The sequence below is a fragment of the Tenebrio molitor genome, chromosome 9, assembly GCF_963966145.1.
Source record: "Tenebrio molitor chromosome 9, icTenMoli1.1, whole genome shotgun sequence".
Taxonomy (NCBI): Eukaryota; Metazoa; Arthropoda; class Insecta; order Coleoptera; family Tenebrionidae; genus Tenebrio; species Tenebrio molitor.
In genome coordinates, this window is record NC_091054.1 from 3,353,196 (window position 1) to 3,370,844 (window position 17,649).

The following is a 17,649-nucleotide window of genomic DNA, read 5'->3' on the forward strand; positions in this document are numbered from 1 at the left end:
TGAACTAGCAACTACTTGTAACTGCTGTTGTAAATACATATATTTTAATAATAATAATATATATTGACGGAGACCTTTAGAAATTATTTAATTACAATATGAAAAAATTCTTCAGATATTTAAAGTTTTCTTTTTGATCAGTGATCTGACACAAAAATGATGTCAGCAATCAATTTCCCAAGAGGAGGTTGTTTTTTTTTTTTTTAACAGGACTAGGTTTCGTCAACTGGTGGGGGTCGGCGCGGATCGCCTGTGGACTGGATTTAAAGGGTAATTTAATTTTCACTCTTTGTTTTTTTTTTAAGTTTCTTTCAATATTTATTACTCTCAGAGAATTTATTTTAATTTATATTAATTTAATAATTCTTGAATCTTTCAAACAAGCAGAAAAAATGTAAACTACAATATGTTTTTCTTTTGTTACAGTAGGTCCGTTACTTCGAAGAAGAGGGGACTCGTCGCAAATTGCGACAGAAGTAGAAGCCCCAAAGGTCAGACACTTTATTTTACTGTGATTATTTATTTAACAAAATTTTCACCCCCGCAATTGAGAAACAATGTTTCTGGGGTGAGAAAAAACCGCGTTACAAAATTTTCGAAGCAGTTAAGGACTTAACACAGCTGCTTTTAAACAAATCATTTAATAATTGATTTATCAACAGTTTCCATCTCGCGTTTCACGTATCAGATGTGAGCTAATAAGGCACCGTTGCCATTTGAACTAGCAACTACTTGTAACTGCTGTTGTAAATACATATATTTTAATAATAATAATATATATTGACGGAGACCTTTAGAAATTATTTAATTACAATATGAAAAAATTCTTCAGATATTTAAAGTTTTCTTTTTGATCAGTGATCTGACACAAAAATGATGTCAGCAATCAATTTCCCAAGAGGAGGTTGTTTTTTTTTTTTTTTAACAGGACTAGGTTTCGTCAACTGGTGGGGGTCGGCGCGGATCGCCTGTGGACTGGATTTAAAGGGTAATTTAATTTTCACTCTTTGTTTTTTTTTTTAAGTTTCTTTCAATATTTATTACTCTCAGAGAATTTATTTTAATTTATATTAATTTAATAATTCTTGAATCTTTCAAACAAGCAGAAAAAATGTAAACTACAATATGTTTTTCTTTTGTTACAGTAGGTCCGTTACTTCGAAGAAGAGGGGACTCGTCGCAAATTGCGACAGAAGTAGAAGCCCCAAAGGTCAGACACTTTATTTTACTGTGATTATTTATTTAACAAAATTTTCACCCCCGCAATTGAGAAACAATGTTTCTGGGGTGAGAAAAAACCGCGTTACAAAATTTTCGAAGCAGTTAAGGACTTAACACAGCTGCTTTTAAACAAATCATTTAATAATTGATTTATCAACAGTTTCCATCTCGCGTTTCACGTATCAGATGTGAGCTAATAAGGCACCGTTGCCATTTGAACTAGCAACTACTTGTAACTGCTGTTGTAAATACATATATTTTAATAATAATAATATATATTGACGGAGACCTTTAGAAATTATTTAATTACAATATGAAAAAATTCTTCAGATATTTAAAGTTTTCTTTTTGATCAGTGATCTGACACAAAAATGATGTCAGCAATCAATTTCCCAAGAGGAGGTTGTTTTTTTTTTTTTTTTTTAACAGGACTAGGTTTCGTCAACTGGTGGGGGTCGGCGCGGATCGCCTGTGGACTGGATTTAAAGGGTAATTTAATTTTCACTCTTTGTTTTTTTTTTAAGTTTCTTTCAATATTTATTACTCTCAGAGAATTTATTTTAATTTATATTAATTTAATAATTCTTGAATCTTTCAAACAAGCAGAAAAATGTAAGCTACAATATGTTTTTCTTTTGTTACAGTAGGTCCGTTACTTCGAAGAAGAGGGGACTCGTCGCAAATTGCGACAGAAGTAGAAGCCCCAAAGGTCAGACACTTTATTTTACTGTGATTATTTATTTAACAAAATTTTCACCCCCGCAATTGAGAAACAATGTTTCTGGGGTGAGAAAAAACCGCGTTACAAAATTTTCGAAGCAGTTAAGGACTTAACACAGCTGCTTTTAAACAAATCATTTAATAATTGATTTATCAACAGTTTCCATCTCGCGTTTCACGTATCAGATGTGAGCTAATAAGGCACCGTTGCCATTTGAACTAGCAACTACTTGTAACTGCTGTTGTAAATACATATATTTTAATAATAATAATAATATATATTGACGGAGACCTTTAGAAATTATTTAATTACAATATGAAAAAATTCTTCAGATATTTAAAGTTTTCTTTTTGATCAGTGATCTGACACAAAAATGATGTCAGCAATCAATTTCCCAAAAGGAGGTTGTTTTTTTCTTTCCAACAGGTCTAGGTTTCGTCAACTGGTGGGGGTCGGCGCGGATCGCCTGTGGACTGGATTTAAAGGGTAATTTAATTTTCACTCTTTTTTTTTTAAGTTTCTTTCAATATTTATTACTCTCAGAGAATTTATTTTAATTTATATTAATTTAATAATTCTTGAATCTTTCAAACAAGCAGAAAAAATGTAAGCTACAATATGTTTTTCTTTTGTTACAGTAGGTCCGTTACTTCGAAGAAGAGGGGACTCGTCGCAAATTGCGACAGAAGTAGAAGCCCCAAAGGTCAGACACTTTATTTTACTGTGATTATTTAGCGTCATTTCGTGTGTGTTTTTAGGGTCATTTCGTTTCCTGTATAATTTTTTTGATTTGGGTCATCAATAGCTATAGTTGTTTTCAACGATATCCGTGCTGTCAGTGTCATTTTTAATATGGTGTTGCAGATTGTACACAAATTCATAACCAGAATTCAGAGTACATATAAGCAATACCATTGTCAATACATATAAAAAAATGTCAAACAAGAAATCTAGGTTATGGTAAAAGAAAATTTATATTTCATGAAACATCAACAACAAACAATAAAACTCAATCTTCAACATATGGTGTGAATCCGAATCAGACCACATAATTATTGTCTTTGATTTGTCGGAAATAATTTGAATTTATCAATTTGTCCCGTTAAGGTAAATTGCCAAATTAGGAAATTCAAAATTACTAAACTGAAACAGCCAGTGATGCCAACATACTGTCATATTGACAGAACGGATGTCATTGAAAACGACTATTGGTTATAGCTTGGGCCGTTTTTTGTATCACAATTTGAATTAAGAAAATAGAATGTCGCCCAAAATTTACTATTTAAAAAAATATACACATTCGTATAATCATATGACAATTTATACTTAGTCTTTTAGAAGCCAATTTATAGTCTTTTAGAATCCATTTAATTTGATACTTTATTTATTGAAATTGAACAATAAATTAAGATGTTATAGCGTTTCGGAAATTTTAAAAATCACCCTGTACAAAAACACCTATTTGAAATTGTTTTTTTCTGTTCTTGAGGATTAAGAAGTTTTAGGGATTTTTCGGCTTCCTTGACTCGACTATAAGGCTAGGATTAACGTAACAGAGTCAGGTCCGTGGCAATGCCTTTAGAACAGTCAAGTTTTGTCCTTTTTATGATTCTCCTTTAGCTTTGTTTATATTACATTCTTTTTTAATTGAAATGTTCAATAAAAAGAGAATTCAAAATTCAGAAATTATTGTCAATTGTGATATTTTATAAAGTCCATTCAAAAATCAAAAAACCTGTTGTTTTAGGTTGGTAAAATTTAAAAAACTCGAGGTTATTTGTTAAATTAAAATACCCATCATAGAGTTTCAATAAAATAGTTATAATCGCAATGGAAACTTAGCAATAGCAGAATAATTTTTCAAATCGATAATTTTGTTTTTATAGAAATTAAAATCTGACAGTAAGAGTTTCTACCTATAGTATTAATTACTCATCTCCATTTTTCAAAATTACGCGCTCCGCTGAAGTTGTCTAAATGCCCCTTACATCACTTTGGGTTGTAGTACAAATATCCCTGAGAATTGCTAATTACAGTTCTATCTAACGGGTGACTATTAAAATTTTCACTTAGGGTTGGCTATGGATCATTCTTTGTTTTCCGTTGCACCTTAGACACTGACAAATTTGACATTTCAATAAATGTTTTTCTCTGAATTTGGTTATGTTTCAATTGTACTGACTGTCATTTGTCGTTCGTTCTTGCGTGTGTCTAAACTAACAGAAAAAATAAAAACTCGTTCAAAGCCAACTCCAAGTGAAAATTTTAATAGTCACCCGTTACCTCACTATCATTATGTTCTGAGTGTCAGTAGCGTAATGAAAATAATGTACTTTAATCTATATCTAGAATTACGAAATTATGAATCATATTTAAGTATGTACAAGAAACGTAGGTAACGATAATGTCATCACTTCGTCAGTATCAGTAGGTAATAGGAAGTGCAGAGTGCTTACTATTTCTTAAAATTTGTTAATTGCACCTATTACGGGAAGCGCCAGCTTGATAAGGGTTTTTTCACATAAAATACACGGAAATGTGCTTTTCATCGGTCCTTGTGGCGAATGTTTTATATTAGTTGTTAAATTTGCAAAATTTTGGAAGGTGCTAAATCAAAAGAGGGGGACATTTGTATCGATTCACATTGTCTGAAAATCAACCAATCACACCACCTCATTCCGTCACGTGTGGAAAATCTCCAACGGCAAATGGCGGCTTAAAACACCCATCCCAAACATGAGCACATGTTAGTAAAATTAACAATTCCCATCAAATGTTTGCAGTATTTTTTACCGTAATAGTGATTAATTGTTAGTATACGATAAATTCCGATCAATTCTCATCGCCTTACAACATGTCAAACGAAAATAACCGCGAAAACATGGACAACCAACAACCGGAAAAACCAACCACTTCACCCACTACGAAACCAGAAAAATTCACTACTGATAGCGGTAAGTGCCCCCCACAAACCAAACCACGATCGCTCTCCTAACCCCAATTTCAGAAAATCGAGATCCAAAGATGTGCGAAACCACCACCTCGGATAAGCTCCAGACAAGCGAGAAGAACACGGGCGTTGTGATAAAAAACATCGAATCCGCGTCGTTGAACAGTCTTCTAGTGTACGACAGCGATTCCAGCTCGTCCTCGGAAATGATGAAACTTAACCTCAACTGGCAGGTTAGGAATGATTCGGATGAGTCTTCTTCGACGTCGTCGTCCTCGTCGAGCGACGACGACGACGACGACAGTGACACGACAACCGAGGACGACGAGCCGAGCCCTGCCATCTCCAATCCGTCCCAAAATCGGGGCGCTATCAGGAAAAAGGTGAATGCTACGGATGATGGAGAACTGTCATTGGATCGGTTGCCCCCTGTTCCGGATCTCGCCAACTTGAACATCAACGTCGAGAACGAGAGCTTCGTCCACATGGGCAACGTTCTAGGGATCGTCGACAAGTTAGGTAAATCATGAAAAAAAAATAGTTTTTTGGTGAATCTTCTTCATAATGCCTGTGACCTTGAGGACTTTTTTTTTGGTTGAATTTCTTTTGGATTGTTTTGTAAATTGTTCAAAAGTAAATGCAGAAAGTAAGAGTCAACAGTTGTGCTTGTAGTTTAGTTGTTAAAAAAGTAATGAAAAATTCGTTGATCGAGAGTTTTTGTTTTGTAGTTACGATAGCGGCACTGCCGAATACTCCAGCGTACGACCTGGACACTCTCCTGTTCCTGGATAATGGGAAAAGACCGTTGGGATTTGTGTTCGACGTTCTGGGACAAGTCACGTCACCAATTTACGCCATCCGGTTCAATTCCGTTGATGATATTAAAAATTTACAAATTCAAGTTGGCACCAAAGTCTACTCCGCACCGACGAGTAAACACACTCAATACGTTTTCCTCCAACAGTTGCTCAAGTAATGAATTTTGCCCAAATCATGTATGTCGGTAATGCAGGAACCTGTTTCAGGATGAAAGGTACTGACGCATCGTGGATGGACGACGCGGAAGTCCCACCTGAATTCGCCGACTTTTCGGACGACGAAAACGAAGCGTACCAGCGCTTCGGCACCAAGAAGCTGAGCCCCCACGTGAAGCGCACCCACAGCAGCGACAACTACAAGAAATTCGAGTCGACCATGAACCGCAAGAACCTTCTCAACACCAAATTCAACAAATACATGGATTCGTACAAGCAAGCGAGGCTGAACAGGGCGAAAGCGAAGCGCCCCCCGGCACCCCACATCAACACGTCGGTGCCGGCGTTCGACCCGTCGATCCCGCCGCCCAACATGGTACCCCATTTGGGGTACTACCACCACTACGTGCCCCAAGAGCTGATGGGGGTGTACTACGACGCGGGCAGCGGCGGCGAGAACAACAACAGCGGGACGAGTCAGAGTCAAGGTTACGCGCCCAACCTGTTCATGAACAATTTCGTTGCCAACCTGAGCCAAACAAATTCCGCCAACTACTTCACCAACCACGCCGGGAACAACCACCCGGGGCCGTCGCACGAATAGGGATTTTGTTGTTTTTTAAGTTTCACTGTAAATTCATGCCATGTACAAGACTGTTGTTGTTTTATCCATACTATAATAATGAACGTTACATATTTTAGAATGTTGGAGCAGTTTATTTGGGTTTAAATTTGGTTTATACGGTCATTCATACTTCTGCGTTCACCTCGATGTTTTTGCATTTATGGAAAATAGTTGTTTATTTTTTTTAATAAACATTCAAAGTTCACAGCTTTGTGTTGGCATCCCTTCCGCATTGTGTACAGCGCGAAACTTTCTCCAAGTCGCGAATCGTACGCCAACTACGATGCTATACGCACACGGCTAACTGCGATCGCGACGAAATGTCCCGCATTCTAGTTCTATTATCGCAAGGCAACCGTGACGGATCAGCTGTTCTGTCTTAGATTAGTGAAGTGAAGTCGAGGATCGGTCTTGAACACTTCTCGCCCAGTTTTTTTCCAGCCACCACGTGAGCCGTTCAGTTGCTAGGAGACGTGAGTCAATTTTTTTGAGTGTACACATTTTACTGCCGCCGATTTTCTCTTGTTCCCGGAGGTGTTTTTGTTGTTCGGCCACCTTTACGGAGGATGGCTCCGGAAACCTTGATTTTTGTGAGGTCAGCCCGGACACGGAAACCGCGCTGACCTTTATCGGAAAACGCTAATTTTCAATTTCAAAAATCGATTTTGAATTGCAGCGGTTACATAATGAAGGCCGACGCCTTTGTGCGCTTTGACCTTCCTCATTGTCTTCTGTCTGGTCAAAATTGCGTATGAATGCGGTTTTCGTCACGACGTCTAAATTTAAATAATTTTCAATGAACTAGTAGGTACACTCCTGCGTGCGAACGCTTCTTTCGATGCTTCCCTCGATGTTCTCACTTATTCCAACCATTTTAATTAAAACACAACGCGCCGAAAAATATTTTTAGAACCTTATTTACAAGTCTATTTGATTCCTGAATGGGAGCTTCTAACAGTACACCAACCCATCGCTTTTCGAAGACGACGTTTTCGTGGCTAGTTATGCTAATTTACGACTTCCTATGCCCAAAGAACAACATCGGCTGATGTAAAAAACTGTATTTTCTAGTCCGTTTCGTCTCTTTACCGGTTTTCCAAAAGATTGTAATTTAACGACCGCTACATCGTTTTTCAAATTCTTATATCTTGTTCTAAGTGTCCATTTAACCACCGATAACGCTTCTATCACCACCGATAAATTTTACATAAAAATTAATTATCGCAAATTTATTACTTTGTCAATATTAAATAAACCATTATGTAACGTTTGACTATCAGCGTTCGTGTCCGAGCTGGACGTTAATTCATTAAATCTGTATTCTCTACGAGATCCTTGCTCCATTTTAATTAAAATTAATGTTATTACGTTACATAATCACAAAAGCAACAGTCTTTCGAGCATTAATTTTTATTAAATTATTTTTATATTTAAATTTTATTGTTTTTTGATAAAATAGAAATTCAACGTGTTGGTTTCTTCGACAACTAATAGGTAAAGTGATCAAATAACTTATCGCCCAAACCGAGACACTCGAGAGTGAAAGGGGGCGCCAAAAATAATTGGAATTATATAATTTTTTTGACATATTTATTTATTGGCCGACAAATTAGTTTTCCCAGGTTGGCCAACTCATAAAACAGTTCTGCTAGAAAATCGCTACCGCTACTAAAGTGAAACTCGTAATATTTAATGTGTGAAAATTCTTGGCATGTATTTACGGATTTTAACCAGCTTTTCGCTCTATTTCTCTAATGTATTTTCTCAAAAATATTTTCTCTGTGTGATTCTGTTGCCTTGAACGGCGTTAATAAAAGTGTTTCTGTTTAATGATTTTGAAATTGTTGACTTGTTCGATCGAATCTTTTCTATGGAACAATGGTCCTTAACCAGCATTCCGTGAAACATTAAAAGTTCTGAGAAATTTTTTATCGAACTTGGGATAAAAGATCGAGTTAGTTTCCACCCCGAATTAAAGAAAATAACCTTTGAATTCAAAATTCAAAGTCACCGTATTTGATTACGTTATAAAAAAGAAACTTACTCATGTAGATGACGTAATGCTATATCTCAAATAAAATTCTTTAAAAAATCCCTGTCTTTATCATTACTTCTTGCTCACTTTCTTAATTATTACTTTGATAGTGGAAATTTTGTGGTAAACAATTTTTCGTTGCCTTAATTAATTCCCAAGTCTTGACTGCAAACTTTCTGTTCGATAATTAAAACTGTGAAACCTTCACAATTGAAACTTTGACGCACCCCATTCGAGGAACACTTTGAGCAAGATGCGACCAGAATTTAGAGAACTTGTTTAGCCATGAGACGGGAGTGTACAGAAACTAATAGTACAAATCGGATTATTCTGATACGACTATTATATACAGCAATAATAAATAAATCGAGGAGAAATGTTAAGCCGGACGGTACAACAACTGTAAACTGAGACTATCCCAAGCAAAGCCGTACTAATGACGTTGTATTTAAGCTGTAAAACACGGATTGTGAAACAATATTGTATTGTGAGGGAGATTAATAATACATATATGTAATGCAGATCGAAATGAGTAGGCACATGACAAAAAAAAAATTAAAACAAGGTATTTACGAATTATTGAAAAAATGCAGGAAATTACTTAGGTACATAATTCTATTGTGAGTGTGTAGTGTGTAGCAGTTTATTTTGAGACAAAGTATATTTTCTACTGTGGTCGCATTAATTTCATAAAAACTCAAAAATCTAATTATAAAATAATCTAGGGACTTTTGTGTGGCATGAGTTATGGTGGCATTTCTGTGAAATTTATGTCAAATGTCAAATGTTTTAATTTTTAACAGAATATTTTTTAAATGTAATTGAAAATAAGTTTTAAAAAATGCTAATGTACGGTGTTCGCAGTTGATTTTAAATTTTACCGTATTTTATCCGGGCGTAGGTGTGCTAATTAAACTTTTAAATGTGGGTGGCTGTTAACACAAAGTGTTTTTACTGTAATATTTGATCTAACAGGTAAAACAAATCTTCTTTCTACGCTCTCGTTGAGCCTGTTCTTTATGGGAATAATTTGCGAACCTGCCTTGTGACCTTTTGTGTTTCGTAGAAAAGAAAAATCTAAGTTGAACTTTTCAACTAATTGGGTATTTTAATCAAACAACAAGGACACATTTTCAAGGGGGTTAACACTAATCGCCTGTGTCTTTATTATTTACGATTTTACCTTCGAGTTATTCTCGCGAGATATTGTTCCTTAGCAACGCTAATCCGAAGCGAAGTTATCTGAAAGTTTGCCATAAAAATCCTGTAGGATTTAGTCAAGTAATTGAGATTAATTAATCTACTCCATTCGTGAAGGTAAGGTACGCCACGTTTTACATTATTTCTCAACCGAAAAACTAAACAACATAAAACACCCAAAATATCTATACTTTACGACAGGTTTGCAGACGTGCTAATCTGAGTAATCTAAACTTCAATCTATTCCTCATGCTTCCTAATAAAAGATCAGATTTTTATGTATTTGATGTTGTAAATTATTTTGCATTGTCTCCGAGAGAGCTTCTTTATTTTTTAAAATTGATATCAGGGAATTTAAAAAATAAAAACTTTTGTCTACTTTGTTTATATCGCCGAAGAATAGAAGAATACGTTTTTTGTTTTACACTGCATACTTTCAAAATAAATGCAAAAGCAGTTCTTTTCTCGTTGCATCAGGAGGAGATCGTTCACAGCAAAGATATAATCGTGATTGTGCTTTGTGGCAATGACTGTAGAAAATAACATTTTGAAGAAAGAAGATTTTAAACTAATAAAAGTTTATCGTAAAACAGATAATTTAATTTTAATTTTCTTGAATAAAATTTACATTAACAAGTCATTGGCAAAATATGTAGTAAAAAATGAAACGTCAACAACAAGAATTTTGTAAATTTCTCTAGATCCTATACAGGGTCATTATAAATTATTGTAGTCCAAGCAAGTCATGAAATTTTTGCCGCTCTATACAAACATAACTCTAATGTGGCGTGAACTGTCAATAGTGTGAATTGTGCGAACGGTATGTTTTCACTTATTCACATAATTCTGATCATTTTGATATGGAGCGGCAACCATAAATTTTACATTTAGTTTTCAAGCCATCTAAGACTACAATAATTACAATGAATTAATGACCTTTGCCATTTGTAAAGATTGAAATTTTGGAAATTTTAATGAAAAATTTGATCAAATCTAAAATACAGTATAACGAGCGTTCAAGAAAATCTGCGGTCCGATGGTCTGTTGCTTGCTTTTGTTTCCACGCTGTCAAACATTATTTATTTCGCAACAAGCAGTAGTGTAATTTTTTTAATAGTTCTTTTTAGAACCAATACACAAGAATTTTTTTAGTTTTCTGCTAAAGCGTACCAACAAAAACGACAACCTGCGTTTGTAAAAGAGAAGGAAAGGCACGGCCTACTTGACTGCCAAATATTTTGAACGCTCGTAAGAGCTGATAAATGTCTTGAAAACTCTAAATTGTGAAGAATATTTTGAGAGCATTATAAACATTTCACAAAATTATTCCAAAGTATTTCAAATATTAAATTTGGTTTTGGTAAAACATAGTTGTAAATATTATTTGAATTTCTGAACATTTTAGGAAGAGTTTGATTAACTAATTCATTAAAATGTCAGAGATTTAATATATGTAATTTGTACATTGAGAGAAATTCAACGTAAAATGAAATTTTATGAAAAACATATTTATATTATGGAATTATAAAATGTGAAATTCTGAAGATTTTGTTGGACATTGATTAAGAAATTGAATTGTGACAAATTGAAAACCTTTTCAAACTATCAATATTTTAGAAAATTCTTTCAGCTCTTAGAAGTTAGAAGTTTTCCGTGTGTATTTTATGTGTTCTTCATTTGTGATACATTGTGTTCATTTATGTCTGAATAAATGATTTATAAAAAAAAAGTATTCATTTGATTACCTACCATCCTCCATGATATAACGCTTAATTTAAAAAATTGGTAGGTACCACTGATGAAGGTATGAAAATATCTCAACAGTAGAGTCAATATATTCCGATACCTACGAAACTTTACTTAATAAAAAATGAATGTAGATTAATTTTAGATTAATGAATATGAATCATATATTTATATATATATTTTATTTTAATTTCGTCAACTATTATTGATCACATCAATTGTTTATTTCACCGTGGAAAAAATCAACTGTTAAAAAAAGTATTGAAACAGACAAAGAAAAACTTTTCAATTTATTTTATAACAGAAACAGTGTTTGGTTACACTGGAATTAAGGAACAAATACCGTGCGATCAATAAAAAAAACATCAGAGTAGGCGAAAATGGTGGTTTGAACCAATCAAAGCATCAGAATAGCACAATCCAGGTAACTCGATTTTTTTTTTAAATTGATCGCACGTTACAAAGTAGTGTCTATAAAAGAACGTATATCAAGAGTCCTGAGGAATTATCCCTGACAACTGTTCTTCAACTATTTATATTGCCAACTTGGACAAGAATCAGGAACTGGACAGATAGATCTTTACTAAAATTTCTAAACACTTTCGATATTACTAACTGAAGATTTGTTATAAAAATCATTATTATTTATTATATTAATTATATACAACAACAAGTTAACACAACATTAATTTTGCTTATAAACAATTTCGAGATTTTTCAGTTCTTTTTGAATTTCGTTTTTTACAACACCTGCTATTTCCTCGCGTATAATCGTGCGAAGGTCTTTTTTGAACCTACTCTCGAGGCGATTGATCGAGTCTTGAATTGACTTTTCCATGTTAGACAGGGTGTCAGCAAGTATGGCCACTGTTTCGTTTTCTGCGACGTGGGATGCTTTGGCAAATTTTTCTTTAAAAGAAGCGGCCTGTAATAATAACCATGTAACACACTAGTTATTTGTATCACAAGGCTAGAAAATGCTATTTTGCAAGTGCAAGCACGGTTTCTGGAGCAGAGGCGCCAGCCGAGGCGGTTAGTGCGAGCACTTGCAAAACATTTTCATATAATTTTACGACAGACATGCGATAATTTTTTTCCAAATACATTACTTTTTTGATAAAAGACATACAAACATTTGGACACATGTACTTAACATAGAATTAACAGAACAAGTTAAAATAATATATCACGTCAGCTTGGAGTTAGAGATAACAATATTTTTGATAAAACCAGGCCATAAAGACACAGACATAAAAGGAGCCAACAATTATTCCCCGGAGTTGCATAGGTTACATAGTAAGCTTTTTCCCAATTTCATATTGTCATATTCCGTGGAGGGAGAATAGGGAGAATGCACTACAAAAATTAAAAATATTTTCTAACCTAATTTTATTTCGTTCAAATGTCAGACGTTTCTTGTGTCATTTTCTACGCTGGAAAAATGCTGCAAACAATTGAATTTCCATAAGTTGCTCTAAATATAAATTTATTTGAAGGCCCGTTAGTTTCCTCAAAGCCACTTCCCATTCCGCCTTGCTGTGCGCTATCAGACGGACAAACAAGAGACGCTGATCTGGAAACTCCGCTCTTGGAGTTCACAAAGTTTCCCGAACAAAACCGTATTATCAGAGTGGTGCCGTTTCTCGCAGCAAACACTCGCCCCTATAACAAGTGGGTCGCTGTTGAAAAAATCGCCAATTTCTCGGTGAAACCCATTTTTATGAATAACGCCGGTTATGAGGATATTGTTTGGAAGTGTCTGGAAATTTACGATCGCACTGTGTGAGGCTGGAAGCGCGAAAATTGGTGGAAAAACCGGCGCTTTATCCAACGTGCGGGAAAACGAATGGGTTTATTGCGTGATCAATATACTCGAAATAGAGCCAGTATTTGAAAAGGGTCTTCGTGTAAACAACTTTGTTTATTAATTATTGTTTCCAATTAAATTGCGCTATTGTCCGGCTCTGGATTAAATTCAGAACCTGACCTGCTACCCCAATTAAAGTGATTGTTGTCCGGTGTGTGGCTCTTCTAATCATTAATTTTATTGCTCCCCCCCCGTTGCGGTCCCTGCCGCCCCCCACGACGCCGATAAATAAATCGAAAACGACGTTATTTATTGGTTTCCTTGTCCCATATTACATTATATACGACAAATTGCACAAAGTACTACATTTATGACACCACAAAAAATAATATCGTAATTACGCATTCGGTGTTGGTAATGTATACTTTAAGCGCCACATAATCAAGTCACTCGAGTGTATAATCATGTTTTATTGGTCTCCTTTTAATGCATTAATTACAATAATTTATTTAAACGACATACACGTTTTAAGTATGTTTTTTAATTTCATTTTTAATTCCACATTCTTTGCGGTTTTAACCGAAATTGCTTCGGAACAGGAATTTTATCCAATAAATGACGTCACCTGTGGGGCTGTAGTTTTTGCAGAGGCGTACGGATGACTGTTTTTCTCTGTGTTGCCAAGGATTTACAAAACTCCCAACTTGAGCCTTAAAAATAATCCTGCCAACACTCGAACTGCAAACTTTCTCTTAATATTTGCTAAATGGGGGCAAAAAGGGTGGGAATGGTTATTCGCAGGACTTTGCACCCTCTACTGCGAGCGCTGATCAGATTGTGAGAGCTTTGTTGGAAAATACGAATGAATTCATACATTTTATCATGCTTCATCTTGGCCGTTAAAAATTGGAAACAATATGTTATTGTTATGAAAAACACTAAAATAACATTAAAAAATTAATACAAAATTTTGAAGTCTTTCAGCTTATTTCCTAAAATGTGACATGTCTTTATTTTATCGAATGATTTTTGGGGTATTTTTTATCTGGTGTTCATTGAATTTCTCCCCAAAGTTGGCGTTGAAGAGTTTGTTGTGAACGCACCACGGATCAGACGTGTAAATCTAACCTCACTTTTTGCATTGTTTGTGTTTTTATTCTGTAACGGGGCGTTCACAATCGACACATATTACTTAACTTATTTAGTGTAGGTGACGTCATTCATGAGATGTTTTTAAACTCTCAAGGAACATCGCACCTGTCAATATTTCAATTTATGGTTCAGGAACCAGCTGTTTCGACTACTCTTGAGCAAAATATTTCCAAGAAAACATACCGCACCGTAGTTGGAATTTTTAAACGACATTTTTCAGATACCCCATAAAAAAGAAAAATGGGAAAATTATTACAAAAACATTCCCATCATGCCTGCGTAATCCAATAAAAATGTAATTATTGCATGTCCGGGGTTGATCGACGATATTGTTGAAGGGATGCCATGATCGTAGATTTTATCGTTGTAGTAATTACATTTTTATTTGGCTCTAAGCTCAATAATGAGTTTACGTTTATCTTATCAGTGATAATTATTATTGCGTCAGGTAACTTCAAAAAACATAACATCCAGCACATTGATGTAAACAAGTTATCTGTGTATCAAAGGCACCACTTACATATTTTATTTAATAGAATACATTTACATTATTACAGAGATATCGATAAAGAACATCGCAACGGCCTATGAACATTTTCCCGCATGTCTTTAATTGACAAATATTTGTCAAGTTGTCAGTTCGACGTTATCATTTACTTAAAAATATAGTGAAACTAAAAATAGAGAAGGGTCAAATATTTTTCAATCAAAAACATGATTTTGATTTTTCGGGATTAGAAACATTTTTATGATGTATCCGTAAAGAACATTTTGATGGGATTGTGATTAGGACTTTTCTATCAATAAACAATAAGTCCAGTTAGATGTAAACAACTAAAATAGTCAGAAAACACAGATGGGAGAAAGTAAGGTTAGGTTAGGAAGTCAGTTGTTGACGTTTCAGGAATACATCTGCACAGCCATGGTCCTAGTTACAATGCCTACCAAGAATCCGACGAAAAATTTTGTGAGGTCAATAAAGTAAGTTGCAAATGCTACAGTATAGGTATAAGTACCCATCTGTCTAAACACTTATGTATGTATGTCAGTATGTCAAACTTTTTATTATGGTGTTTAATTGACGTAACTTTAGATGCCATAAGTTAGCATATCAATCGTTCAAGATAATTTTTTAGAAACTTCTTGATGACACGTTGTTACAAGTGAAAAGGATACGTTGACATTTTTAATACGCCGATGTAAATAATGAAGGCCAATTAACCAATCAATAATAATTATAATTCAGTGCGTAAGTGCCACTGCCAGAGCCTTACCTAGGTGTAAGAATAGAAAGACTGAATCTAAAAAATTGGAACGTAAAAGAAATTATCATCCCATTGTCTTCATTAATAATAATTTTAGATATTATTTATTAAAATATGATGGAATGAAACACAATTTACGATACTTTTTTACTATATTAATAAACCATTTTACTGTCACTAAATATAAAAATATTATTATACATTATGTGTAATGTAATCTAAAACTGGAATTTATTATACAGTTTTCGACAATAGTAAAAACCACTAACCAGAGCAAGACACGCATTATAGCTGTTTTTTCATCAAAAAATAGACGGAAATTTTCATTAGTTGTTTTAATGTACAGTCGAGAGCAATAAATTTTGGTCGTCAAGGTCACTCTTTGACGCAACGGAAAGTGCTCTAATGTGAAACGGGCATAACCTCTAATTAATTCTATTTGTCTTGTCCTGTCAAGATCTTGTCAACTTTTTGGAAATCCCAACTAGGTTGCCACCCTAGCTTCTGACACATCCATCTCTATCAGTAAAATCATTTTTACTCTGTTAAAATACGACATTGGGGCCATAATTTTGAATGTTTAGAATAAAACTGTGACAATTTTTTTTATTGACGTTTTATTGACATTGGCCCTAATTAAGCAGGCAAAATTTTTAATTTGTGACAGTAAGGAGAAATTTCAAAATGACCTTGACGACCAAGATTTAATACTCGCGACTGTACCTAGTACGCAATTCTCTATTTCCACCCTTTTTGATCCATTAAAATGACATTGTTTTAAGATGTTCCTAATGAGGAAAACCAAACAGGAAGGAAAAAGACAAATACAAATAAAACAAGAAACAAATTTGTGGGGTTTGTTTTATTTACAATCTATGAACAAGATATTGATTTCTTTATTAACGTAGTCGTAGAAAAAATATGGACGATTAAAAACCAAGTACGGATAAAAATGTTACAATACATAAAATAAAAAACAACAACAAAAGCATTCTCTCCTTCAGTGAGTTCATTTAAACCGTTATTCGTCGTTTAGTTAAACCATGGATGGCACATACGTTGCTAAAGATCTCATTTGGAGAACGTAACTCCAGCATTTTTGATTTTGAAGTTCTAAAAGTAACAACCGTGTCTGAGAGAATTCAGCTCGTAGACGTTTGTGAAGTTGTTATTAATGAATCAGTCAATATGCAGATAAAAAAATGTTTCTGTTGCAAGGAATGGAGTTCCCAGCATGACTGGATAAGCGACAGTTTCTTAATTTAGTTTAATGTCACATTAGTCAGCTTTTTATTCCTGTATTCAAAAGTTTTAAAAGAATTCAAAAATTTCTTAAACGACCTTTAATCTCAATACCACTCTTTGTCATTATACAATTACTTTGGAAAGGAAAGCTTTAGAAGGTTTTGTAAATTGCTTGGACATAAGTTCCTTTTTAATTATGTATTATACAAGTAACTTTCAGGAACTGAATCATGAAATTCAATCATGAAATAATTATCGTAACCTCGCATATCGTCTAATGACAAAATTCCAAAGACATCAAAGAAGGCTTGGCGTTGAAGAGTCGATTGTGAACGCACCACGGATTACAAATCACGGATCACCTGTTTAAATCCAACCTCACTTTTTGCGTTGTTTGTGTTTTTACTCTGCAGTCTGACGAGTGGTGCGTTCACAATCGACTCGTCAATGCCAACTTTGACGGGAAATTTAAATGAACACCCGATATACAGGGTTATTATAAATTTATTTTCTACTGGGTTTAGCTAAGAAAATTATCAGCAGTAATATGCCAAGTGCATGTTGTTGTCGATAATCTGTTAAGTTGTCAAGGAAATTATCTACAGTCCGACATGCATGAGGGATATTTTGGGAGATTATTTCATACAAACAATTTATCACTTAAATTTCTTTTTTTTTAATATAATCCAATCAGATTCCTGCCAAATT

General features: G+C 34.3%; 2 protein-coding genes across 2 annotated transcripts in view; both read left to right on the forward strand.

Moving 5' to 3' along the window:
- The first annotated feature begins 4,359 nt into the window (after positions 1-4,359).
- Positions 4,360-6,696, forward strand: LOC138139201 (H/ACA ribonucleoprotein complex non-core subunit NAF1). Its single transcript, XM_069059398.1, has 4 exons — positions 4,360-4,896; positions 4,950-5,411; positions 5,621-5,864; positions 5,918-6,696. The coding sequence occupies exons 1-4, from the start codon at positions 4,797-4,799 to the stop codon at positions 6,468-6,470; spliced, it is 1,359 nt and encodes a 452-aa protein (XP_068915499.1). The 5' UTR covers positions 4,360-4,796; the 3' UTR covers positions 6,471-6,696.
- Positions 6,697-6,812: 116 nt separating this feature from the next.
- Pde11 (Phosphodiesterase 11) overlaps positions 6,813-17,649 on the forward strand; it is a 94,914-nt gene continuing 84,077 nt past the window's right edge. Inside the window, exon 1 of the mRNA XM_069059395.1 lies at positions 6,813-6,964. The gene's annotated coding sequence lies outside the window, so the exon portion shown is untranslated. The remainder of the gene's footprint in view (positions 6,965-17,649) is intronic.